General features: G+C 39.0%; 1 protein-coding gene across 1 annotated transcript in view; it reads right to left on the bottom strand.

Annotated features, from left to right (window-relative positions):
* Nucleotides 1–292: 292 nt before the first annotated feature.
* Nucleotides 293–26,704, bottom strand: part of SPOPL (speckle type BTB/POZ protein like) — a 29,097-nt gene continuing 2,685 nt past the window's right edge. The window contains exons 2-11 of the mRNA XM_053405776.1: nucleotides 14,799–14,936; nucleotides 13,601–13,722; nucleotides 12,510–12,661; nucleotides 10,029–10,156; nucleotides 5,579–5,756; nucleotides 5,438–5,493; nucleotides 4,473–4,595; nucleotides 3,608–3,750; nucleotides 3,459–3,512; nucleotides 293–2,205 (exon numbers count right to left, since the gene is read on the bottom strand). Of these exons, the coding sequence (XP_053261751.1) occupies nucleotides 2,061–2,205; nucleotides 3,459–3,512; nucleotides 3,608–3,750; nucleotides 4,473–4,595; nucleotides 5,438–5,493; nucleotides 5,579–5,756; nucleotides 10,029–10,156; nucleotides 12,510–12,661; nucleotides 13,601–13,722; nucleotides 14,799–14,876 (1,179 nt within the window). The 5' untranslated portion in view covers nucleotides 14,877–14,936 and the 3' untranslated portion in view covers nucleotides 293–2,060. The remainder of the gene's footprint in view (nucleotides 2,206–3,458; nucleotides 3,513–3,607; nucleotides 3,751–4,472; nucleotides 4,596–5,437; nucleotides 5,494–5,578; nucleotides 5,757–10,028; nucleotides 10,157–12,509; nucleotides 12,662–13,600; nucleotides 13,723–14,798; nucleotides 14,937–26,704) is intronic.

Raw genomic sequence — 26,704 nt, 5'->3', positions numbered from 1 at the left:
TTCATTATGATAATTTCTTACACTGCAGCAGAAGTTTCTCTGCAATGGAGGGACACAGCTTACCTGACACCTACAAGACCTTAGTTTGGATTAGGAGAAACTGCCAATAAATGTTAAAATCTATGATGCATCTCTGTATCGGTTTGGTTCACTGAGTAATATTGAGGCCCACTGAAACCACCAGGAGTGCAATTAAAATAGCCTTTAACTGTGCCTGAAGGATGATAATTCAAATACTGCATTCAAATCACCCTAAAGAGTGAGTTTAGCCAGAAAGTGGGTAAGTTTCACATTTTAGCACTGTGCTGGCTTGGGAACACTCTGCTTGCCCCCAACTGTTCTTTAATAAATGTTTACTCAAATTAATAAACATGCTCGAGAACTTTAAACATGTCAATGCTCCTCACTGAAAACAGAAAGGAGGCACGTTTTGAGGAGGTAAAAAATCCCTTAATAGAGTAAGCATGTGAATCAAACGGGTCAATTAAAATATTTAGTTAAAAATTCAGAGCAATTCCCTTTTCCTATGGTTAAATACAACTTTTACCACACAACAGATCTAGCACATCACCAGGTTTAAAGTAAAATTCACTGTCAATCATTCAAGAAGCGTTTACAAATGTGCACTGCTGCAGACAAATCCTCCCAACTGTAAACAAAGCTAGCAAAAACACTGGAAGTGGTGGCATTAAAGCAAAGGTTTGTATAGAAAAACTGGCCCTTTACAAGCAGTTTACAGGTTGTTATATCCTTTTCACATTATGCAGAATTTCAATACCATCCACAATGCTAGTACAATAGCAAATGCTAAAAACAGCAAGTCAGTGCTTATAAATACTGACATTTCAGACTCCTATTCTTCCTGTTAAGTGTGTGTCTGTGCAACTTCCACTAGTGTGAACAGGCTTGTGCATACACACACCAAAGGAACATAGCTAAGCCTGCCCAAAGTGTGAAAATAGAATGGATTCTAACATGAACACTTGAGATAGTCACTTTAATCAACATCTCTAAAGTCATGCTTTCCTTGTTTGCAGTAACAAAACTAAATCCCATGTGGCTGTGGGCATCTTAATGTATTTCAAAAGTTAGGCCACAATTGCTGTACCATATTTATCAAAACCAAAATATATATGTACCACACAACATACAAAAGTTACACATTAAAAGTGCATACTGAGAATCCATAATTTGGCCCATTTCTGAAATTTACATTTGGTCATTCTTATGCATCCTTGACCTTCCATGTATCCCATGTGAGAAATAACCACTTCTTCCCCAGCATTTATCACTTGTTCTCTCTCCATACTAGCTTTCGCTCTGGTTCAGTACAATGTAAATGTAAAATAGCAACGAATCGTGAAGGAACACAGGCCAAAAAGGGTTACTGTGTGTTTCTTTTAACATCTGATGGAGACACTCACGGAGTAAGCATTTAGAAATTCTAGCAAAATACATTTCTGGGCCAAGACATTGCATATTTCTCTCACTCACCTGAACCAATGAAAAATAAATTATATTCAGAGTAGTATATTGCCACAGCATGCCTGGCAGCACCCTCTGAAGGTAGACAGATGCACCCTAAATACAGTACTTTGACTGGAGTGCTTGCTGCCCCTCAAGTCAAGCGCTTTTAATAAGAGGCTAGTTGAAACCTTCCAGTTACCACAAGACCAAATTATACTCTTCATTTTGGGTTTTGTTTTGTTTTTTTTAAAAAAGGAAGATCCCTTTCAAGAACGGTCTTCATTTATCAGCATTACTGCATTATGGAGCTAGTGCAATCCTACATAGCCGAGTCAAAAAGACGAGGCACAATTTAAAAAGAAAGAGGAAAAAGAAAACCACAAATGAACTAGAGTAACTGACGTTAAGGCCTTTCAGTGAACTGGAGAGTTATCAGTCTAAATTAAAGCTGATTATTAAACCATATATTATTATCCACTCTTAAAAGCTTTCTGTTCTGTGGACAGGGGGTAGCAAATTCTGGCAGATGGTCTGTGGAAACCCCTCTGGACAGGGATGAGGAGTCTTATATTCTCTATAGTTCATGGAAGATTTCATGACTGTTTTAGTCGTTTGCGTGGAATGCCAAACTGTGGACACTGTGCAGATGCTAACGCTCGAAAGGCCTCAGCTACTAAGTGGGGGTGGGAGTGGATCATTGACTTCCAGCCGGCCGTTTCCATGATGTCCGTGGCTTGGCTGTCAATAAAAGAATTACAAGAATCAGGTTCAGGAGACAATGCAATCCTATGTATGTCCACTTTGAAGCTACAACAGTAAGTTCAATGGGACATGCTCCCGGGTAAATCAGCTTGCTGGTATATCTAAGCCATGGATTAGAAGAGTGCCTGCGATCCTGTGCATACTTTTCTGGAAGCAAGCCCCATTAATTCAATGGGAGTTGCTTCTGAGTAAGCATGCATAGCGTTGTACTATTAAGGATAATTTTTTCAGCTGTTTTAGAAATTGTGCACTTGGCTGCAAAGGACAATCTAGCTTTTGGAGAATCTGCAGCAAACTTGTTTTTCAATTTTAAGCCAAATTTTTATCATTTGTACCCCACCCATCCCGTTGGGTCATCCCAGCCACCCTGCTACCAAAGCAGAATTTAAAGACCTGCAGTCAGTCCAACATTGCCTTCTCTGAATCACATGATTAAGTTTGACCATGACTACAAAAGCTGTCTTTCAGATCTTCAAGTCCTGGATCAACATGGGAAGCTTGTTTAAGGTTTCAGCACAGGCCCTATACTGTTCCAGATGGACATTACAAGAATATCTTCTGTGACTTAAGACACTGCACTTGTGGTATGAGAACAGTGGAAGATATTCTCTGTCAATTTCAGTGCCCTATGCACAAGGAAAGAATTGCTGGCCCGGATTCAACTAACTCAAGTGTGCTAGCAGAAGCCAGGGGGAAGGGCTCCCATTATTGAAACATGGTTCCCCCCTCCCCCAAATTTGCTCTAGGGAATGAGGAAAACCCCCAGAAGAGCACATTTGGGGCGGGGGAAGGAGAAGAGGGACTGCTCCATCTGGCAAGCAGAAATGCTTGCGCTGATGGAACAATCAGAAGAGTGTGACCTGGAATTCCACCCATAGTCTCAGTTTCAACTCTGCTTAAGTCTACAGAAAATGGAGATACAGGAAATAATTGGTAACAGAAAGTGGCTTCATTTCTTTTGCAAGAGGAAGTTGGGAACAAATCTATATGGATACTGGTATTCTAATTATTTGTTTTTGGTATACATTGTTTATTCTGCTGTGATAGAATTTAAGATCAAGACAACAAAAACTGATTGGGTTGTATTCAACCACGTTTTACTCAGAGTATAGCCAATTAATGACCCTTAGTCACATCTATTAGCTTTGATAGGTCTACTCTGATTACAGGACTTGTGCCAAATACCACACACTGTTTACAGACGGCTTTGAAGCATAGCCAGTACGTACTTGCTGTTCCAGTTTTTCGCATCTTTACAACCAAGTTGCCTAAGAACACTGCACCTGTGGCATGAGAGAATATCCAGATATTAATTTTTCAGGAGATTTCACTTCACGGGATGCAAATTCTTTTTAAAGGAAGGAAGTCAACTGCATACCTGTTAATAAACTCTATTGCTTGTGCTTTCAACTGCTCCGCACTGTGCAAATCTGCGAGGATGAGGATGTCTGCAACATTTTCTACTGAGAGGTTACTACACAGAGCTTCTTCACACATGATCTTTAGCCGTTCCAGTGCATACTAAAGGAAGAGGGGGAAAGCCCATTGTTGTTCACATTTGTTCTTTCCTACCTTAATCTAAAAAGCAGACATTTCTAATAGGCATATACTTTCTAGTAACTGTGAAGTAATTGGCCCCTCAAAGAATTGCCAACTGTGTTAATGTAAGGAAATACACAGACTCCCTTCAAACACACATTCAGTGGCTGTGTGAGGTGGAATGGGACTGTGCCGGCTGGTTATGTTACCTGGCGGCTGTATCTCTGGCAGAAGAGGACCTATGTATATATACAGCTTAAATACAATTTGCCTACTAATAGCTATAAAAGCCTGCTGCTGTCATCTCAAGCTTTAAACAAATGTTAAGGGTTCGCATCTGAAGCTCACCCTCTGTACCCGTGACACTGTGATAATGTCTGGACACAGCGTAACGGGCAATAGGCCTGAATTAGTCCTCTATCACTTGTCTTTGCATATTTACTCCTCGTAAACAAATCCATTCAATTCGCACAACAGCATACAAAGGCAGCTGTTTCTCAAGCTCTCTCTAAAGACACCCAGAACACCTGAGAGGAAGCATTTAGCTAAACTACATAGGATCTTATGTCTTCTAGTACATTTCTACTGCTAATAATCCAGTTCCTTACTGTGCTTTTCTTAACTATATAGAAATCTCCCAAAACAAACACTTTTTGGGTTTCATTCAAATGACCTATAAAGCCCTTGTATAGGCAATTACTTACTTTGTCTGCTGCTGCCAACAAGCTGTCGGCCATTTTGTCAAGGTTTGGAGCTTTCCCAGTATAAATGAACCTCATCATCTCTTTAAAAACGTCAGGGTCTACATCATTTATTTCTACACGATTCTGTTACGTGAAACAGAAAAAAAACTTGTCATGGTTCCAACTTAAAATATTACAATCCATCTACACTGAGTAATTCCTAATAACTTACTATTTCATATCCAAAGTGTCCTGATGTAATGTGATAAGATATATTTAGCTCCTGCTGTAGTTGCTTAGAATCCTATTCTAAGTGGTGGGCACATTCAAATCCTATTCAAAAGTTAAAAATCGGAGACTCTTAACTCTTAACATCTTAGTTCCATGGGTCTCTACATACATTTCAGACAGGTTTCTAGAGCATGCTGAACCATAAGACTGCACTTGCTGAAATGGATGGAATCTCTCTAGCTCTTCTAATCTTAAGGGCCAAGCATGTTAATTCTATGCTTCTCATACAATTACTCCCTCCATTTCCATTTCTGAGGGAAAGTTCCAATTCGAATGCAATGCCAGTTTTATTTGAATGCTTCTCAATATTAAATCCTTGCAACTATATCCTTTGCCCCTCAATTTGTTTGGTAACAATGACAGTTTCAGGAGCAGCTAGGCGATATTGTGCCATGAGTTAGTCTTGTTAAAAATGCAGCCCACCTCCTGACCCCGGGAGAGCATGAAAGCAAAATGCCCCATCTAATGTGGCACTATTGCCCATAGTTTTTCTGCACTATAAATAATTGCCATTTTAAACAATGTTCAATTAAAATCTCAATCACCTTTTAAGCTAATTGTAAGGTTTTAAAAAATCAGTTAACCTAACCCAGTTACCCAGCTACTGCATTCTTGATCTACACCAAAAGCTTACAGTTTTCTGTAAAAAAACAAAACCCTCCTTTACAAATCATATGACGATAACATTCACTCACCTTTTTGCTTTCCTCCATTTCGTGTTCAAACATTGCATTAAAAACAGGTGAACGAGCTGTCGCAAGAGACAAAAGCATTAGTACCATACCAAGGTCAAAATAATTTTATCAAACAAATTATAATATAGAAGGAGGAGGTACCTGCAAGAACAGATTTATGAGCTTTGAACTCTTCTCCACCTACATAAAAGCTACAATCTGTAAATCTTGTTGTTTCCCAGAGATTTCCTAGATCTTCTGCTAGCCGGCATTCAGGTACCTTTAGTGTGTTTGTACTGGACTGTCCTGATATATTCACTGAGTCTTGGACCACACTCACCTAGCAAAAAACAGTAATTTTATGCGATCATAATGTTACAGCTTCTATGGTTAACCTAGATTTAAGAATACAAACAAATAGATAGTTCTTCAGTCCTCAAGCAGTGACAATTCATTTTAGTTGGGATATTCCGATATCCCAATATAAGCTGGAAGAAGAAAATGAAGCACAGAAGCAGCTATCCCTAAAACCTCACACTCAACTGGAACAGTTCTTTATACAACCAGCACAGAAGAAATAAAAAATCAGGGGTGGACATTTCTTTGAAATCCACCACCAACAAAATCAGCAACACGCAGTACTACTGTTCCAACTTGCAACCCGAATAGTTCCTACCCTGAAGGCGAGATTCAAGAATACAGCAGACTTGAAGAGAGTTTGCACTGCTAATATCTTTAGAAACTAAGCAGAAGAATATTAATTTTGTAACACTCAGGAATGCCTTCATAGGTTAGGAAAGGTTCTGCTAGCTAACATTTTATAGTACCATTTAGAGATAAAGCAAGTTTTTAAAAACAAACAAACAATAAAACAACACAGAATGCAGGTGGCCCAACCAAGGTCAGAAGGAAGTGGCACTGATGTAGAAAATGACCTCTCCTGGCTGAAGTTCACATTGGAGAAGGACTGAAAAAGGGCTAGGGTTCAATCCCTGGAAATTCCAATTTATTTACTTTTATTTTTAACATTTTTTAAAAAAAATCAGGTAGAAGAGAATGTGAAACACATGCCCAGCAAATAGCCTGATCTTGAATAAGACTGCGTCATATGGATAGCATCCAACCTTCTTGCTCTGGGAACAAAATAATGGCTTCGCAAGGTGAAACTATTGGATCACATCCTGTATTCCTATGATAACTCTTGACCAGCAAGCAGGATCAGCCTTAGCAAATTCATGGATGGGTAGCGTTCAAAGCCAATATGCAAAGCTAATGCTTCAAGACTTGCTTTGCTCTACAAAGGGCAAGGTTTGATTCCCCCCAAGTCAAACCACTGCAATGCAAAATATTTCATCTTTTACAGAAACCCCTGACCTCTTAGTCAATATTCACTTATAAAACTACTTTGATCTACAGCAAAAACTATTTGAACCAGAAATATTTTATGGAGTAAGGATCCTTTTCAGACCTAGACATGTGTTACATCCACTTACCAACTGAATAATTGTATTCATAACAAATTCATCACACAGCTAATTTAGCCTGTCTATCTAAATAAAGTAAGATGCAGTATATTTGCACTATTTAGTCTCAGGGGCCACATTTCAATTATTCTTCCTACACAGCATAATGACACATAATTAAGTTGTAATCTTGCCAAGTTTTTTTTGTACACATTTCTTGTAAATACACAGATCAAAGCAAACTTATTAGCAGTTAGAGCATCTATCATCCTCCTAAGCCACTAATCAGTCCAGGGCAGCAGTGATAACCTGCCAATGTATATTTAACATTCAGTGCACTGGGATCATAACCTTCCATTTTTAAGTATCATAAGCAGTCTTACTGGATTTTACTAAGACTGTTTAGGTTTCCGGCATAATTTATAGCTATTTACATATATTCCTCCCTGAGGCTAAAGATCTATTCCACCAGAGAATCTATATCCATAGGATTTTTCAATTAATCTAAGTAAAATGCACTTGCTTAAACACTCAGGTGTAGTAGGGGTTGCCAATATTTTGTAATGTTGTGTTAACAGGCTTAAGTCTGAAGGGTACCATAATAAATTTGCTTCTAAATATCTAATGCTATCAAGGGATCGTTGCTGTAGAAACCTTATCACTATATGGAAAGTTACAATCACTTTTAAGAATCCCCAGTCCTGTTGTGTTGGATGTGTTTCAATCAGGAAGGCTCAAGGATGTGGACAAGATGCTTGGATCGTTCAGGGTAACCATTTGTACTCTGGAGCCCTGCCCCTCTTGACTGTAAAAAAACCCCAACTAGCAGGGAGGAGACAGCTGTTTGGGGCAGGCCTTGATCAATGCCTCCCTGCAAGGTGGTCCTTCAAAAAACTCTCCCTGAATTCAGAAAATCTAAGTAACTACCAGGAGTTGCTAGTCTCCCCTTCTTGGGCAAGGTTCTTGAGAAGGTAGTCACAGATTAAATCCAGGCGCTCTTGGAGGAAACTGACTTTCCAGATCCATTTTAATCAGGGTTTAGGCCCGGTTTTGGCACAGAAACTGCTTTGGTCGCCCTGTATGATGACCTTTGTCGGGAGAAAAAGGGGAAATGTGTCTCTGTTAATTCTACTCAACCTGTCAGTGGCTTTTGATACCATCAACCATGGTATCCTTCTGGAGCAACTGTCTGAATCAGAGGTGGGTGACATCGTTTTCTGGTAGTTCCCGTCCTCCTTGGATGGACGTTTCCAGAGGGGGATGCTTGGAGAGTGCTCTTCAGCCCCATGGAACCTTCAATGTGGGGTTCAGTGTTCGATTTTATCCCCTATGTATGCTATTTAAAATCTACATGACACCACTGAGTGGGGTTATCCAGAGGTTTGGAGTTCATTGTAATAATCTGCTAATGACACACAGCTCTGCAGGTGAGGCAGTGAGTGTGATGGACCATTGTCTTACCTCAGTCATAGTCTGGATGGGAGCCAACAAACTGAAGCTCAATCCAGATAAGACTGAGGCACTATTAGTGGGCAGTTCCCTAGACTGGAAGGCTGGGAGGTTGCCTGCCTTTGATGGAGTTAACCTCCCTCTGAAGGAGCAGGTATGTAGCTTGGGGGTACTTCTGGATCCTTTACTGTTGCTTGAGGCTCAGGTGGCCTCAGTGGCCCGAAGTGCCTTCCATCAGCTTTGGCTGGTAGCCCAGCTGCGCCCCTATCTGGACAGGGATAGCCTAACTACTGTTGAAATAAAAATAGATGATAGATGATAGATAGATAGATAAATGTCCAGTAGCACCTTAAAGACCAACTAAGTTTGTTCTGGGTAGAAGCTTTTGTGTGCATGCACATGAAAGCTTATACCCAGAACAAACTTAGTTGGTCTCTAAGGTGCTACTGGACTTTTTTAAAAAAAATTCTATTTATTTAGACTGTGTCAGACCAACACGGCTACCTACCTGAATCTAACTACTGTTGTCTATGCTCTGGTAACCTCGAGGTTAGACATAGGGCTGCCACTGAAGATGGTTCAGAAACTTCAGCTGAATTCGGCAGCCAGGTTCCTCACCAGGGCAAGATGGTTTGAGCATACTACACCAAACCTGGCTCAACTGCAGAGGCTGCCATTTACTTTTTGGGCCTAATTCAAAGTGCTGGTTTTGACCTATAAAGCCTTAAATGGCTTAGGACCGGAATACCTCAAGGACCCCCTCTTTCCATATGAACCTGGATCCTGAGGTCATCATCTGAGGCCGTTCTTCATGTGCCTTCTCAATAGGAGGTCCGAAGGGCAGCAACATGAGAACGGGCCTTTTCTGCAGTGACTCCCTGTTTGAGGAATGCTTTCGCCAGGGAGCTTTGGCTGGCACTTTCATTATACACCTTTAGGAACAAGGCGAAAATGTTCCTCTTCAAAAACGCCTTTGGCTGATTAACACCCTATACCATTTTAAATGTGTTTGTGGTAGGAGGTGGGGGGGTTTATTGGTTTGTTTTTGTTTTTATTATGTATTTTGTGTTCTCATTTTATATTTCTATGTTGTGAACTTCCTTGCGATCTTTGGATGAAGAGTGGTATACTACTACTACTACTACTACTACTACTAATAATAATAATAATAATGTCCAGATGACTGAGATTTTACTAACACTTGTATGTTAAATTCAGCCCTACATTTGACAGTCAGGGGCATAAAAATCCGGTTCTTCAGTTGTCACTGGCCAATTTAAATACAGACATAATATTAATTTAAATCATAGGAAGAGGGAGTTCACTTCCTCTCAAAGACAAACCAACTGTGGCTTCTCTGTAGCTCCACAATGACCATCATAGAGTACCAACCTAGGAAACCGATCCCACAACCCTGCCTTATGTTACACCTTCTTCCACCCCAACAAGACTACTGCAGTTTTTATTATTCTACAGCTTTCCTTTCACTACATGCCAAGCAGGAATTCCCCCAATGGCTCCCAATTATTTTTAGAAAAATCTTGCATCAAATACTTAAAAAAACAACAACCATTATGCTAAAACATTTTATCAGGGCATTTCTGTAACACAGAGGGATAAACATAACATTTGAAAATATTCTTCATTCATAGCCATGGAAACCAATATTCTATTTTAAAAAGCACTGGTTGATTACCTACCTCACAAAATAACGTAAGCTTATCATCTGGTAAAAGACCATTAGCTTCATCAAGTAAGAAGTCTCTTCGAATGAATTTTTTAAAACCCCAATCTTTGCCTTGAACAAATCGATATGCTCTTTGGCTTTCTAAGTAAAATAGATTAAGTACGTTCAATTAAAACAGTTTTAATATACATACACAATAAGTGAAATCCAAGAGCCAAATCAAACCTAATAAGATAACAATTGTACTAAAGATGAGCTGTATCCAGATTAGCACCTTCATTGAGAGAAAGACTCATTTTGTTTACACCTGGGCATGGAAGCGGTGGTCCTCCAGGTGTTAATGGACTGCAGCTTCCATCATCCCTGGCCATGCTGGTTGGGGCTGATGGGAATTGGAACACACCACCAGCTGGACAGCCACAGGTTCCCCACCACTATGTTTGGAGATGGAATTAGTTCCAGTACAGGTTTCCCCCACATCCCCAGGTAGCACACCCCATGTCATTCTGTAGGGTCCTCCAGCCCCCCAGTGCAGTTTTCAGGGGCTGCAGTGGGAAGGAAGAATCAGTACAAATCACCTCCTAAGTGCAAATGGAATGTCACTGAATGCACATCTGGATACAACTCTATATTTTAAAATTAAGCTTGGTGGTGTGGGGGAGGTTTGCATATGATGTTCACATTCAGAACCCAAAGCACTGTAGACATAACTTCATAAAGTCAAAAGAGGTTTGAGACACAGCACAAGGACTTCATGTGGGCAAGAGCCCATGCATTTAACTCATGGGATTCTTTTTAATGTTTGATATGTTACTGTTTTATATATGCTGTAAACCACCCAGAGTGGCTGGGGAAACCCAGCCAAATGGGTGGGATATAATAATAATTAATAATAATAATAATAATAATAATAATAATAATAATAATAATAAAAAATCGGACTACTGTGTTCATTTTCGTGGAATTACCACTTTCTTTTCTGAGATGCCTTTTAGTACAGGAGATTAGTGCAAGAGTAGAATTTCAGCCACACGTTTCAGCTGGAAGTACAAAAATCACCCCCAAAATCTCTCATAAGCCCAGATGAAGCAGAGGAACCACTGATGTCAGAGACACTGCAGATGGCTAAGTTCATATAATTCCATTTATTCCTCCCTCTCCCCCTTCCCCACATGATTCCAACCTCCAACTTCACCTCTACACCCACTTACCACAAATTTTCTGGGAGCTACAGTGGGGATGTGAAATTCCCATAGCACTAAGGCAGCACAGGGTACCCCCCATTATTCTGGTTCTAAGTTAATGCAGTATTACTTTTTAAAAACAAATGTTAGCAGCAATTGGACCATTAAAGACAATGGATTTTTTCTGCAATTAGCTGCTGATGTTACATTTTAGGAGCATTTTAGTGCTTTGAACAATTTACAAACCTTATCCCATTAAGGGCAAAATATATTTTTCCATAATTGAATGATACAGAGTTAAGCAACAGCCGATTTCCTCACTTTCTTCAGTAAGTTTATAATGAAAAGGATCTGAACCAGTCTATTATTGAATCATATACTCAAGGCCACATCATATACTAGAGGACACATGTTTAATTCCAGATGTGGTGACACACAAGACCAGCTCCAATACATATTCTTTTTCAGTATGGCTGAGAACACGCACACACGGACACACAATGTCCAAATTGCACGGCAGGTCCTGTTCTCTTGCTTGTGATAATAGTTCATTAGCAAGATATAATTTAGGACAAAATTAAACTTCAGAAAGTGGGATTCGAAAAACTGAAGTCAGTTTCATTCAGGATATGTAAAACAGAACAACTGATTTTTAACGACAAAACACACTTGGTAGTCTCATTAACCCCTGCTGGCTAAAATGCAAACATGATTTGTAGATAAAAGGTAACATCCCACATTTCCCCCTTCTGAAAGAAAGTATCCACCAGCAGAACAGGGGAGGGAAGCATTCTGGATTATTCCTCCTCCCCTCTGTCTCCACCCCATATGCTCCAGGTGCCCCCCCAACCCTATGGAGCAGGTTTTATTTTTAAAGAACTTGTCAAACAGTGAATAGTCCCTCTTTGTTCTGTTTCCCCCAAGCAACAGCTGGATATTTGTCATGGCAACTTGAAAAATTATATCATAAATAAATATACCACAAAACATTAGGAAAGCTTATGTAATCATGTTTGAATAGAAAATGCATACAAAAAGAAAGACAGTCAAATCTCATTTAGATTTAAATAACTGAAATTGCCTCTGAATTGCCAACTATACCATTCTCCAAACTATACCATTGACCAAAACCAGAGGAAGCCATTACACTGTGACTGAACTCGTACAGACACAAAATAATAAATCTGAGTTTACAAACTTTTAAATAAATAAATAAATAAATAAATAAATAAATATCTGATTTGACAGACCTTTTACTCCTTAAAGTGAAAACTACCTATTGTTATTGAAGCATTTTTAAATCCACTTACCCATTGCTTTCGTTTCTTCTCTTTTTGCATTTAAAAGAGAAAATTTAAATTTTGCTCTCACTTCACTTTTTGGACAACTAACTAGAAGTAAATACAGTGAAAGGTAATCTTTGCTTTCATCATCCAGTCCTTTGGGGTTTACTCTCAGGCACCTGAAATAAAGAACATAAGAAGCAAGTCTTAGAAACATCAACTTGTTCTCCAATCCATAAAGGCCTAACCTGCGAAGATATTTAAAAATTGGAGTACTGTTGTGATATGATTTTTTACACATACACAATAAATCCCCTGGGCTCCGGAGATCAGTTTTTTAAACTTACATATGTATTCAACACCCATGACCTCCAGTTGCTCATATCTATATATCCCTATTGCTCTTCTCCTGCTGTCACACCTTTCAATACTCCAAGGAGCGACCATATATACAATGGTGTTCTCCTGAAATGCTTCTTCAGAAGGGTGGGGCCCTCTTGGACAAAATGAGATTATTATTTTTATTTATTACATTTCTATACCACCCTTCATCCAAGGATCACAGGGCAGTTTACAAATAGGGAACCCTGCTAGTGCCACACGGATGTGAGCTGAGCCATAATTTGCTTGCTCCAGACAAGTCCACAAGGCTGCAAGTCATTCAACTAACCTTGGCTCCCATGGCTTTGCTCACAGCACTGTGGCAGGAGCTGCAATGAAAGACCAGCAAAGCTGCAGCAATCTTTCTTCCGGGAACATGGCTTGGCTTAGTATTACATGCAAACTGGGCCCCTGAATTGCCCAAATTGCTCTCAGTAACCTCACAAATGGAGATTTGAACCCAATGTATCTCTGGCCCTAATCCAACATAATACATCATCTTGCCTTATTTTGCCACAAACTATATAGTATTTCAAACTGTTAGCTGTTCGGATCTCTGTAATGTAGCAGAAAATCAGTGATAGTTTGCCCCACTTTCAACAATAAAAGCAGCTTTAAGACTGGAGGATAAAACACCATACATGTGATTTTATTTATGACATATTCACAGATTCTCAAGAGACCGTATGCTTAAAGAAAAGAAAGTGAGAAGCCACTGACAAGTGACTAATACCTACCATTTCATTTTGTCATTTGGCCCTGATGAAAAAGTAGAACTCTTTAAAACTTCCCCCATTTCTTCTCGGCAGAAGCTGAAGTTATTAATGGTCCACATATAAGAAAATTTTACAACTTTAACCTGAATAAGAGATGCAGACAATCACATAAATCCACCAGATTCACTTTTCTTCATCTTAATTTTTTTTTAAAGCAGTTATTGAAGAAATAACCTCAACTGGTTTAAACTGGTTTTTTGGGGGGAGGGATATCTCATAGAATTAAGGAGTCACTGCAGCTTATACTGTGCACTTGTTAAAAAAGCCAGTTTCAGAATAGGATTCCATAAGCTACCAACGTATGACATTTGAGCAAGATTCATTCCTTAGGGGTCCCTTATTTGATCAGTTATCCACCAGCAACTGCAGGCTTTTTCAGAGCCACAGGTTGAATTTTTGTAGACTTTAGGTGGTTAATTCGTCCTACATCTCAGCAACCTTAGGTTGTATTCAATAGCTGCACAAAAAGAAGGAAGCTTTCACAATGAATGTTTCTCAATGGATGTCCTCACCTCTGCAAATCCTCCCAATCACTGGATACAACCTTCAGTATTTGATTTCTTGCCTATTATATTGCTGATCTCACCTGTCACCATATTTTTATCATTATTTTTGCACATAGTATACATTTTCTTTCTGAATTATAGTGCTGGAGGAGACTCTTGAGAGTCCCATGGACTGCAAGAAGATCAAACCTATCCATTCTTAAGGAAATCAGCCCTGAATGCTCACTGGAAGGACAGATCCTGAAGCTGAGGCTCCAATACTTTGGCCACCTCATGAGAAGAGAAGACTCCCTGGAAAAGACAGTGATGTTGGGAAAGATGGAGGGCACAAGGAAAAGGGGACGACAGAGGATGAGATGGTTGGACAGTGTTCTCGAAGCTACCAGCATGAGTTTGACCAAACTGCGGGAGACAGTGGAAGACAGGAGTGACTGGCGTCGGACACGACTAAATGACTAAACAATAACAAATACATTTTCTGATTGGTTCTCTTTATTATATTACTTTTTTGCCTTCTTATTCCATTTACTTGGAACCAGAATTCTGGGTATCACATTGCATTACTGCTGGAAGCTACATCTGAAAGTGTCCTACTATTAAACATGCCATTAACAAAACCTAGACACACACATACATACAGGTATGCAGCTTACCTGTGTGTAACACCAGCTTTCAGCTATAGGACCACTGGACATCTCTCCAGGTGGTGGAGGAGTGGAGACTCTTGACATCCCCACTTTATTGCAATTTTTTACAGTATAAAGGCAGCAATTCAATTGTCAGTATTCTTCCTACACAAATTAAGATGAAACAATGCATTAGTATTTAGAAATAGTACAGCCAAGTACTCACTATTAAGGTATTACTTTAACTACTTACAGTAGACGTTAGATAAATTACTGGAAAAAAATCAAGGGCAATTGTATGACAAGTCTATTGACCAGATATCAAATACCAACAAAAGTTTGTGTTCCACCCATATAAATGAAAGCTATATTGTGCTTTAGTACCCCAGGGAGGACATCCCTCAATTTTCAGATGGGACACAGTCAAAGTGAGATTGTCTAAACATCAGTAAACCTGTATTACTCTTGGGGATGTAAAATCAGTGGGAGGCTGATTAAGTTATATGTGTGCTATAGAAGAATAAATTTATTCTTCTCAACTAGAAATTCTGTGAAGACTATCTTCTGAAAAGCAGGTGGCTTTTACAGCAGCTGAATCACAGTAGATATTTCTACCCGAAGTCATTCATGCATTATGTCTATCCAAAAGTTCTTCCCTACTCTGTCCTTGACTGAAAAGTACCCTTCAGTTCAGAGGCTCTGGTTTGCGCAATTGCCTTTAATTTTTATTACAGGATGGCTGCCACGTCTATACATGGCACAATCCAAATTGAAAGCAAGGTAATTTGCTATTGTCTTAAAGCAAAAAAGCAAAATCTATACACTCCAACCAGTACTACCAATTCTTCATGAATAACCTTCCTGTCCCAATTTACAATAGTAAGAGAACAGCAAGTTGTTTTGATTATTTAAAAGCTGCCTCATAGAACTTCACACCTTCCAAGAAGTTTTATAGAACATCACACTACGTAATATGGAGAGTCTACCTCTTATTAAATGCAAATGGTTGGTTAGTTCAGGCTCCTGGGCACTCGTAACCTGGCTACTGTGATGTTCAACTGTGTTATTTATTCCTCCATTCTGCTAAACCAGTCTTGTATTTAACAACTTGCCTAGTAGTCATAAGAGACCAGAATTCCATGGATATAAGGATATGAAATTCAATGAAGACAAGTGAGCAGACTGCCAGAGGAAGGAAAAATTGCCTCAACCCTTTTCTGCCAATGTGCTTAGTAGAAGATCTTTTAAATAGCCTTCTAAGAGGCTAGTAGCTTGGAGGAGAGGGGTTGGCTTCCTCTGTGGCCAGGATGAAAACACAAAATACTAGCTTGTTTCCAAACTAGTAAAAAAAGGCTGGTAACTTTTGTGGGCATATTTACAAGTTGCTCTAAATTGCGTTACTGTTCAAAGATGCCTGCACATGCTCATTAAAAGCTAAGCTAAATGCAAAGAAAGGATAAAATTTCCCTGAAGAGGTCATGACTCCTCTAGGGCTGGGGAGCAAGAAGCTTCCACTCCTGCTATTACTATCAGATAACCACATAAAAAGATTCGGTGGCAATTATACAAGTGTGTTCTAGACTTCATCTAGTGGAAACTGTTAGTTGATCAATCAAATAAGGCAGAAATGAAATGAACAGCATCTCAGCCCTATAATTGCTTCTTCAAACACTATCCTCTGCTTACTACATCTTTGCCATATTTCTGCATGCTGCCTTGTGATCATTACTGTTCCTATAAATGAATATTCCATGAGGAAAATGGGGTTGTAGCCCACTCAGGGTGACTTTTCATTATAGAAGTTACACAAAAGTAGACCCACAAAATAGTTTAATTTATTGTCAACTACATGGAAGTTTCAGCCAGTTATCATTTACAGTTTTCTTTCTGTAAATAAAAAGCAGGTGAAGCAAAACACATCCCAAGAAGAGCAAATAAAACTTACAAAACTCAACCCAAATGTAGTGTTATTTTGGGACATTTTTTCACCCTTATATACAATCACCTTGGGATATAAAAATACTCCCTAAAACAGTCAAGTTTCTTAATTTTTGCTTATGAATTAACATCTTGGCTAAAAAAAAGATGGCCATGTAATTTCTCAAGTGAAAATCAATCCAGGGAAGCTTAGCAAAAAAAGTGTGCTTTTCCTGATGCAACACATAGCTTTGCTTGGGATACCCTGCTCCAAAATACATTGGAAGAAAGTGTCAGTGTAGTATAGTGTAGTGTTTAGGACCAGGACCTAGGAGACCAGGGTTCAAATCCCCCCTCAGCCATGAATCTCAATAGGTAACTTTGGGCCAGTCACCATCTCTTTTAAGGAAGGTCAACAATACCTATAACAATACACAGCAGCACATATTTTGACAACTTTTAAGTGTCAAATATTATCAAAATTTTGGCCATTCAATTTGGTAGTAATACAAATATCTATGCTTTAAGAATCTGAGCCCATTGGCTCCTAGTTGTTGATATATTTTGGAAACCAGTGATGCTGCAAACCATATAGCTTGTGTTACAAGCAAAATAGATACCATAACCTTTGCATTAATAATTTTAGTTTTAAAATAATTTCTACTCTATCCTTGCCCATGAAGAAACAATAGTGCCATCTACTTCAGAAATATTTTTTTAAAAAGCTTAATACAATAGGCACAACCCAGCCAAGTTAAACAATTTATAACATCCTCCTAAACATGTCTACTCAACAGCAAATTCCACTGCATTCCATGGATCTTGCTCCTAATAAAGGTTTGCACCTTAAATCTCCCTGATTTCTATGGAGCATTCAAGTACACATTGAGCATCTTCCATTTAAATAAATGGGATCTAAAAGTGCTTAACTTTGGCTGGATTGTGCCCAGTGTAGATTTACGACAGTGTGGATTATCAGAAAGAATGACAGAGTACAGCTTTAAACTGAAGCTTTGGCAATATGTGTACGAACATGTAAAATCACTATGGAAATTCTGTTTGTAGTTACAGGCTATGCTTTTTAATGTTCTGCTTGCAGCAGTTATCAAAAAGTAACTGTAGATATGTAATCAGTGAAACTCCTAAAGCATAGGTTCAGTAAGGGTTGCTCATTTCACAAAACAAAAATAAATCTAGCCACTTCTGTTTGCAGCAAACAGCCCAGAGCCTCAAAGATGAAGCTGAATTGTCCTCAAGTGGTCTCTTACCTTAATTCTTAAATTTGTGCTAGCATTATTAATGCTTAGCAGTCCCATTGTGCTATGTGTTGTACATGACTGACGTCTTCTCCACTCAAGATCAAAGACAATATACACCAGAAGCGCAAAACACATAGACAAGGTAACAGTAAGATTAAGATGAATAACTGTCAGAGCACTTCACAATTGTCTACTGTCAAGCTTTCTTTCATGGTTCACAGGACAGCACAGGGAAGCTGTTAAAGATAGATCTGATCTGAGGAGGTACATAACATCCGCTTTTTATATGTTTACAATGAAGTACTTCAATGCATTTGGTGCCCTGGGAACAGGAAGAAACTTGTTGTAAAGTTTGATCAAATGGGCATCCCTGGAAGCCCACAGCTGCAAACATCTCAGTGCTCAAGATAAAGCAGACAAATGCAGGTGGAAAGATGCAGAAATGCACATAAAACTCAACAGTATCATTAGGACAGCAGCTAGCATCTTACCACCAGATCCTGTTTCCTAAATTTTGCTAAACACCAATATAAAATATTGTGCTCTTCTTTTAACACATTTAATGGTTAAAAAAATTATAATGCTTTATTTAAAATATATTTAAAAAGAATAACAAATTAAGAATCAGCTTTATTGTTTTAGAGCTCTGGCTAAAGATGCAGCATTTGCTGAATTATGTAATTAGTTGTATAATAAAGAAGACTCCTTAGTATTAAGGCCAAACTTTTGTTCTACAAGCAAAACCAAACTGGGATACAGTCACTCAGCAATGAAGTGATCTAGTCTCGTTAGCAAGAAAATAGTTTGCTCAAGATGACCAGCTGTAGCTGGAAAACCGAGGGGGTGCGTGCACACAGATTTCTCATATGATATTAATCACCAGGACTTCTACTAAAATTAGTTCCTTCTTACCTTTGCACTAATATTGTATTATGCTACCTTCCTTAAAAACAAACCTTTCTAATATACTCAACTCAACATTTTCTCCAGGCATCTCATGCCCACAAGGAACAATTTGAAGGGTTCAAGGAAGAATAAAAGCAATAGCACAATCTTAAACTTGGTTTACAAAATGTCAACTTTAGCCAAACATCTGTCTATAAGATATTCATCCATATTCTATCCTATTTCTGAAACCTAGGAACAAATGCACTAACCACTAGCACACTTCTAAAATTAGGAAACTGTAGGTATAGATATACAGTAGTAGAGTCTTCTGCATGCACAGAATTGGGAGGGAAGCACTTGGCTGTATCACTGTGCCTTGTAGCAACTGTCAGAAGAACCCTTCCAAATTTCCAAGAAGGGAGAGAAGAGTCCAAGGGCATCTGCTCCCACCCCAGACCTATCACAAGGGCACATTTCCAGAACTAATCTAATTTAATAACCACAAGTAGCAACATGTAAGAGTAATACTGATGGTGCAGCCACTTAACGCTCCCATTCTGCTAAACCAGATGATCAAGTACTTATTCTTGGATTTGGTGGGAGGCACTGGTTAACTGTTAGGCTAGCACACTACAAATAGAAATAATAATAAATGTTATCATTTAAAAGAAATATCATTTAAAAGTCCTAAATATTGATCACTGATCTCCACCTGCACCCTTTTATGTGCATACCTTGAGAAATATGATACCCGCTTCTAATGGTTAAGCTGTTCCAACAGGTTAACTGCAAGTTTATACATGCAAAATGGAACAGACATGTTTATTTTAATTGAAAGAGTGAGCAGTACAAACTTCTGAACCTTATTTACGTTCTACTTCAATAGATCAATCTTTTAAATACAGATAAAGAGATCTAGCCTAGTCTACAAGCCTCATCTTACACAGTTAACTCCATGAACACTACAGCTAGTTACTGCACATAATTATACAGACCATGAAATCCAATTTAAAGGCATTATGAATTGCATATCAAACTAAAATATTTAGTCTGTTTCAGAAATGTATGAGCAAAAGATGTATTAATCACAAACAGCTCTACTTTATTAGCTTTAGGATTTTACCAAAGCCAAGAGGATCATAGTTGGATTGTTTTTAGTAAGTCAAGTTCAGATTTGTGCTAGGTTATGAACTCTAGAGACACAGACATATTTCTTGGTGTAAAAAATGTAAAGGTGCTAACTGACAAATGAAGTTAGTACAAATTCAAGTCAATTGTCAAAGAATGGGTCTACACATTTGAATCATATTTATTTTCTTAGGATTTTTGCTTATGCGTCGTCATCGTCATCATCATCATCATACCACAAAATAAATTGATAATCAGAGTTCATCTTGCTTTCTGAAACCATTTCCCCCCACAGTGGTTTACTGCCACCAAATATCATTACACAAGTTTATACAGTTACCAAAACCAAACAGCATTAGCAGCTGTCTTCCATAATTCTTATTGCCTTGGTGAGCGTACCACCACCTCTGGCAGGTGTGATGAGCCCCAGCTGTCTCAACTGGAAGCTACATCAGTGGTTGGGAAGTAGCCTGGCAGCTGCAGAGCAATCCCTGCCTCTTTCCCAGCTCTAAGGGTTATTTGGTCATGGCACTGTAAAGGGGGCCAGAGCACCTTGGCCCTAGACAATCAAACCAAGCAGGTTTTACACCTCCTTTTACACATAATGCAAAACAATTGTTTGGCTGTTTGTGCTGGAATATTGGGCTTACACTTTGCACCCTCCTCATATCCTTCAATTCTCTTACTTTAAAATTTAAATATTCATGCCAGAGCCTTGAACTTATGCACTTCCCCGTCCCTTCTCTGGGCAAATTCCCTTTTTCACTTTCCGACTTGATGAGGCCACATTTTGCCTAATTTGGACACAACAGCCAACTATGTTTTGATCAAACCAGGAAATGAGAGCTGGAACAGGTGCATCCAGGGCAGGGAGAAGAAGCACAGGAGCCCAAGGTTGCACATGAATATTCAAACCATAGTTCCCCACTGCAGGTGAACGGATCCAGTATTGAAAAGCAACCGCTTTTATGCAGTTACATTTTGGCAATGAATTTTAGCTGGCCAATAATAATTTATGAAGTGGTGTCAATGTAAGAAATAACTCTGTAGCATCATCAAGAACTTAGGATCCAGGAAGGCAAAATAAGAAAGGCTGTTGCATTAGCCAGATGAATATGATATCATCATGCACCTTAATTGCAAATTTGCGTTTTGCCATCCATCATCCAAAGACAAAAATAATATGGTGTGCTTCCATGGTATACCAGTATCTAGAAAAAGCTTCACCCGACTTAGCACTTGCTAAATTACAGATGCTTAGGAATTAACATACACAGCTTCTTACAGACTTAACTCAGGGGCCTTCTTTGGGTAGTGGAGTTTGCTGTGCTTTTCCAACTCCTCATAACTGTAGGAGTAAACTAGGACTACACAACACACATGAAGTACTAATAAGCAGATTCCCTCACCAAACTACAAAGGAATAACCTTGCAAGCAAAAAACTCTTTTAAAAAATTACCTTGAGAAAACATTTATATCACTGAGCCCTGAGATCAATGAAGTGACACCGCCATACTGTTTTAGTCACATGACAGTACTTTCCCCCTCGTCCAATGGTTAAAGGTCTATATTCAATGCCACATAAGATCATATCACACAATTACTTGGAACCAAACTACCTGCAGGGGGGAGGAAGGGTATATTCATACCAATTTCTCATTCCCTCTGCATTTCCATAAAAGCAGTTCTGTGAGGGTCTGTGGAGCTTCCAAAACATTACAGGAAGTAGAGCCAGGGGCATCAGTTAAAATCATCCCCTGCTCTAGCAACAGCCTCTGCTGGATCTCAGCCTCTTCCATGAATGGAAGAAGTCCTTCCATTTGTGGATGGTGATGTCTAGATCTAACCCAATAAAAACTGTTGAGATTATCACAGAACTACACAGAACTCCTAGTGCTGCATGGAACAAACAGAAAACTCACCTCAGCAGTTTGCATTCCCTTTTTTTATCCATGCAATCATAATACACATACAGGAAAGGGAGAACAAGTGGATTACTGCACTTCTAAATGTCTACCTCTTTCACAGAAATGCTGCCCTGGAGACCTCCTACAAAGAGTGGAGGGTTACAATACAATCCCTACTCCTCTCTTTAATGAGTGTACAACAAACAGCTGTGTGAGGAATACATTGTCCTGAGTGTTTCTTCAAGGCAGTCAAACCACAGTTCGGTTTGTGTTCAGAACAAAGAGAAATGCTACAGTGCCAAAGCAACTGAGCAGATAAGAGTACCAAGCTACCAAATTAGACAATATTTTTTTAAACTGGATTTTGTAAATCATTCTCAGATGAGATAGGCTTTATATATATATATATATGTGTGTGTGTGTGTGTGTGTGTGTGTGTGTGTGTGTCTCTCCCGGACATTGAAGGCAGCTTATATGGGTTTCTGTCATCTGATCCTTATACCAACTCCATGAGACCGAGAAACAAATCAAGTTTTATTTTCATAGTAGCAGCTAATTCACTTAATTATCTTCCTTCTTATAATTTTTAGATTATGTCAAGTATGAATAGGACAAACCTGTGTGTGCAGCATATGCAGGCGCACTTCCCAAAATTACATGACTAAAGACGCTTGAAGTTTACCAAAAAGTAATCCTGAGTACAGAATTAATTCGGACAGATCAAGCATGAGAACCACCACTTAGTCTGAGGACAAGAGAAACCCGGCTTTGAATGCTGCTGTCTTCAAGGGAGCTCAGTTTTTATCAGCAGCAGGTCTCTCCTTTAATGAGCTTTCTTTGCACCTTGCTTTGAATTCCAAACCATCAGCTGATTTTTGGGACTTCAAAGCACTGACACCCAATTCCATCAGGTGACTGACAGGTGGATGGCCTTGTCTATCTGTCAAATTTGGGGGATAAGATAGATAAGAATCAAGCCCGCTGGCCAGATCCAGTCCCCACCCTTCATGTAATAAATTCCTTTCAAATGACGCCTGCTATGCTTGATCCTTCCAGGTTTTGCGGTATACAGTCATACCTTGGTTCTCAAACGCCTTATGACTTGAACATTTGGCTCCCGAATGCCACAAACCTGGAAGCGAGTGTTCCGGTTTGCAAACATTTTTTGGAAGCTGAACCTCCAACGCAGCTTCCAATTGAGTGCAGGAAGCTCCTGCAGCCAATCGGAAGCCGCGCCTTGGTTTTCGAATGTTTTCGGAAGTCAAACAGACTTCCAGAACGGATTCTGTTTGAGAACCAAGGTATGATTGTACAGCAAAAACCTTTCAATAAATATATGAGCTGTAAACGGTTTTAGTCTAAAATTTTAGAGAAATACATGTCTATGCCTTTTTGACCAAATTTTGGATTTATTATAGTCCTGTAACTTTATCTCTAAGCTGCTATGTGTGTCTTATTAAATGAAGAAGTTCATATTTATTGTTGTTGTTTTCTTATATGCCATCCTTCTGAAAGTTCCCAGGGTGGCTAACATTTCTAATAAAACCATGCTAACAAAAAGTCTTAAAAATCACCTTTAAAACTACGAACACACAATGAATATATTGCAACAGGTATAACACAGCAATTTAGGCAGATGATGCAGGTAACATCCATTTCGCTTATAGATTAATACTTTACTCAGGATTTTGTTGTGTTAACTTCAAGTGTCTTCAATCATAAGGCTGGAGACCTGTAGGAATAAACAAGTTTTTACCTGACACCTAAACAAAACTAGTGTAGGTGCCAACCTGATTTCTAAATGGACAAATTTCCATAAGCAGGGTACCATCACTGAGAATGCACTGCTTCATGTGGTTCCCCAAGAACACATCAACAGCACTAGTACCAAAACCTCTCCCCACTTCAAATCTTAAAGTCTGGTTGGCTGGTACTGGGAGGCATGACCCTTCATAGACTTAGAGCCTGAGCTGTTTAGGGCTTTATATGTTAGTACCAACCCCTTGAATTCGGCTTGGCATATCTCACTGACATTGCCCCTGACAACACACAGGTAGTGGCTTTCTATGTCAGTTGCAGCTTCCAAACCATCTTCAAGGTTAACATTGTTAATAAAGCAAACCTGTTAAGCAATCTACATTAGGAGGTGGCAATTGGCAATCCCTTCACAAACATAAAGCCAGATGCAGATGCACTAAGAATTTACATACTTACATACCAATTTTGGAGGGAGAATTTTATTTCCAAAATGACACAAACTTTCCCTTTATGTTGAGAGTACAAAGCAATGCAATGCAATCTGAAATACTTAGTGGATATAAAAAGGATTTATTAGAATAATCCACTGAGAGATCCAGGCCTCCATGCCAGAAAGGTGGAGACACATAATTTGTAGTAAACAAGAGTGATTCATTTACTACAGCATGACTACAGTGGTGTAAGCAGCCAATAGCAATAGGAATTCATTTCCCGTGTAGGAGAGCAAGGTCAAAACAGATTAATTTGAGCCACACATTTTCCTTTGGGCTGGGTTCCACTGCAGGAAGGGCAGGATATAAATTTAATAAATAATAATGTTTCAACCTCCAAACAAACTGCACTAAAAGTTCCAGCTGAACATTGTAAATGGTTTCCTGAAAAATGCATTTAGGACTGGGGGTGCTTAAAGATAAATGCTAAAACTGACATTAGACTACTGCAAACTCAGTAACATAATGCCTGCATATCCCAATATCTGGTTAAATACATTCCAAATCCATACCCCCAGTCAGAGCTCGCCCATCCATGAGGCAAGGTGAGGCAACTGCCTCTGACAGAAGGACCCATAGGGGCAGCAGATCCCAATACAGTGGTACCTCAGGTTACATATGCTTCAGGTTACAGACGCTTCAGGTTACAGACTCCACTAACCCAGAAATACTACCTCGGGTTAAGAACTTTGCTTCAGGATGAGAACAGAAATCACGCGGTGGCAGCGAGGCAGCAGCAGGAGGCCCCATTAGCTAAAGTGGTGCTTCAGGTTAAGAACAGTTTCAGGTTAAGAACAGACCTCCGGAACGAATTAAGTACTTAACCCGAGGTACCACTGTATAGATCTTTATCCCCACCCCACCCCCTGCTCATGATGTAGATCTTCATTCACCGCTTCTTCCCTGGTGGGGAGGAGGTGACTATTGTGTGGTTTGCCTCAGGTGCCAAAATGTCTTGAGCCAGCCCTGCCCACTCCACTCTAAAGGAGTTGCATAGCAAACACAATAGTCCACTTCAAAGCAATGAAAAAGGAAAAGGGTCTGAAAATATTTTTTAACAAAATGCAATCCATGTATTGTGTGAGCACTGTGAATCTGAGCACTGTACCATTTTGTACTGTTAAACATAGACTCTGCAAACGAAGTTTGGGATTCCTGACATACAGCGTATCTCACATACAAACCAAGTCTCTTTAATAGTGCAAAATGAACTAAAATTGTTTGGCTGATATCCGGTTTTAGTCATACTCAAATTGTGCTCACTGAATTCAATACCAATTTCAATAGGTGCACTCTAAGAAAAACTTAGTTAGATATCACCCTTCATTTTTGTAACAGTTAGAGCTGAACTTTAATATAACTAGAATATGCACATTTTTAAAAAGCAGATGAGTTTTGTATTCCTGTATTATTCTGGGATCAAATTATCTTCAAAACTATTGTATTTTCTTGGAGCACTGTAATATCCCACTTTCATTAGTAGCACCAGTGGTAGGGGAGTGAAGGTGCACCAGTTTTACAGATAGAAAGCTGCAGTTTCAGCCTCATGCCTTTAATTCTGTTGAAATCACTGGAACCAAACTGATTTAAAGCCAAGCATTCATCTTAACTATTTTATGCATCATTTTAATTCTGACGGATTTAGTCAACAGTCCTCTGAAATAAAAGGCTATTTCAAATGTTGTTCTCAGTCTCTTATTTATTCTTAAATGCATGAGGTACAGAACTCAACACAGGCCTAATGTCAGAGAAGGTCTCCTGATCACTGCTTAAAATGTTTGCTAGAGTAACAGACTGCTGTAAAAATTCAAGCATTTTTAGAAGAACGATAATGAGAAAAGGCAAGGAATGCCAGTAAGGTGGAGAGGTATCTATGGGGGTTGGGGAATTTATTATAAAAACAGTTTTATAGTAACTAAATTATTACAACAATTTAGGAAGTTCAAAAGTTGCCATTAACATTTTTGTTGTTGACTGTCCCTCATGAAACAGATACAATGTACCATTCTTTAAGCATGCTAATAGTATTACATCATCTGTTTATGTCTTCAAAACTTTCCATAAAATATAAATAATTCCCAGATTTGTAAACATTGTGAAACCACAGCTTCAAATAAACTATAGGTTAACATGTATGAATGCTTTTGCTTCCCTACTCCTGTCTTTGTTATGCAAAGGGAGAGAAATAAGCAAGAGTCAAACTTGTCTTGAGCAGGGTTTGCTTGTGCAAATGAGTGCTCATGGCTATTTCTCTCCAAACAAACACAAAGGTACAAATGCCAGCTTTGCCCATTATGACAAGCCAGAATGAGGCTTGTTTCCTCCCTTTACATGGGGACAGTCAGCAGAAAGGGAAGAGCTAAGTGTTCATACACTATGGTTAAGCACTGCATGCAAACAAGGCCTTAATAAGGGAAATATATTATTCCTAATCAAATATTTTAATTGATCTAATTTTAGTTACCGAGGGGGAAAACCTCAGGACATTTGTATAGCATGTGTAAGATTAACATAATGGGTTTTGTTTACTAAATTACAAGTCATATATTCTAAATTAGATTCTAACCAATAGAGGCCATCAAAA

Source organism: Podarcis raffonei, chromosome 1 (genome assembly GCF_027172205.1).
Source record: "Podarcis raffonei isolate rPodRaf1 chromosome 1, rPodRaf1.pri, whole genome shotgun sequence".
NCBI lineage: Eukaryota > Metazoa > Chordata > Lepidosauria > Squamata > Lacertidae > Podarcis > Podarcis raffonei.
The sequence above is the reverse complement of the archived record's forward strand: the minus strand, read 5'-3'. Positions and strand labels throughout refer to the sequence as shown.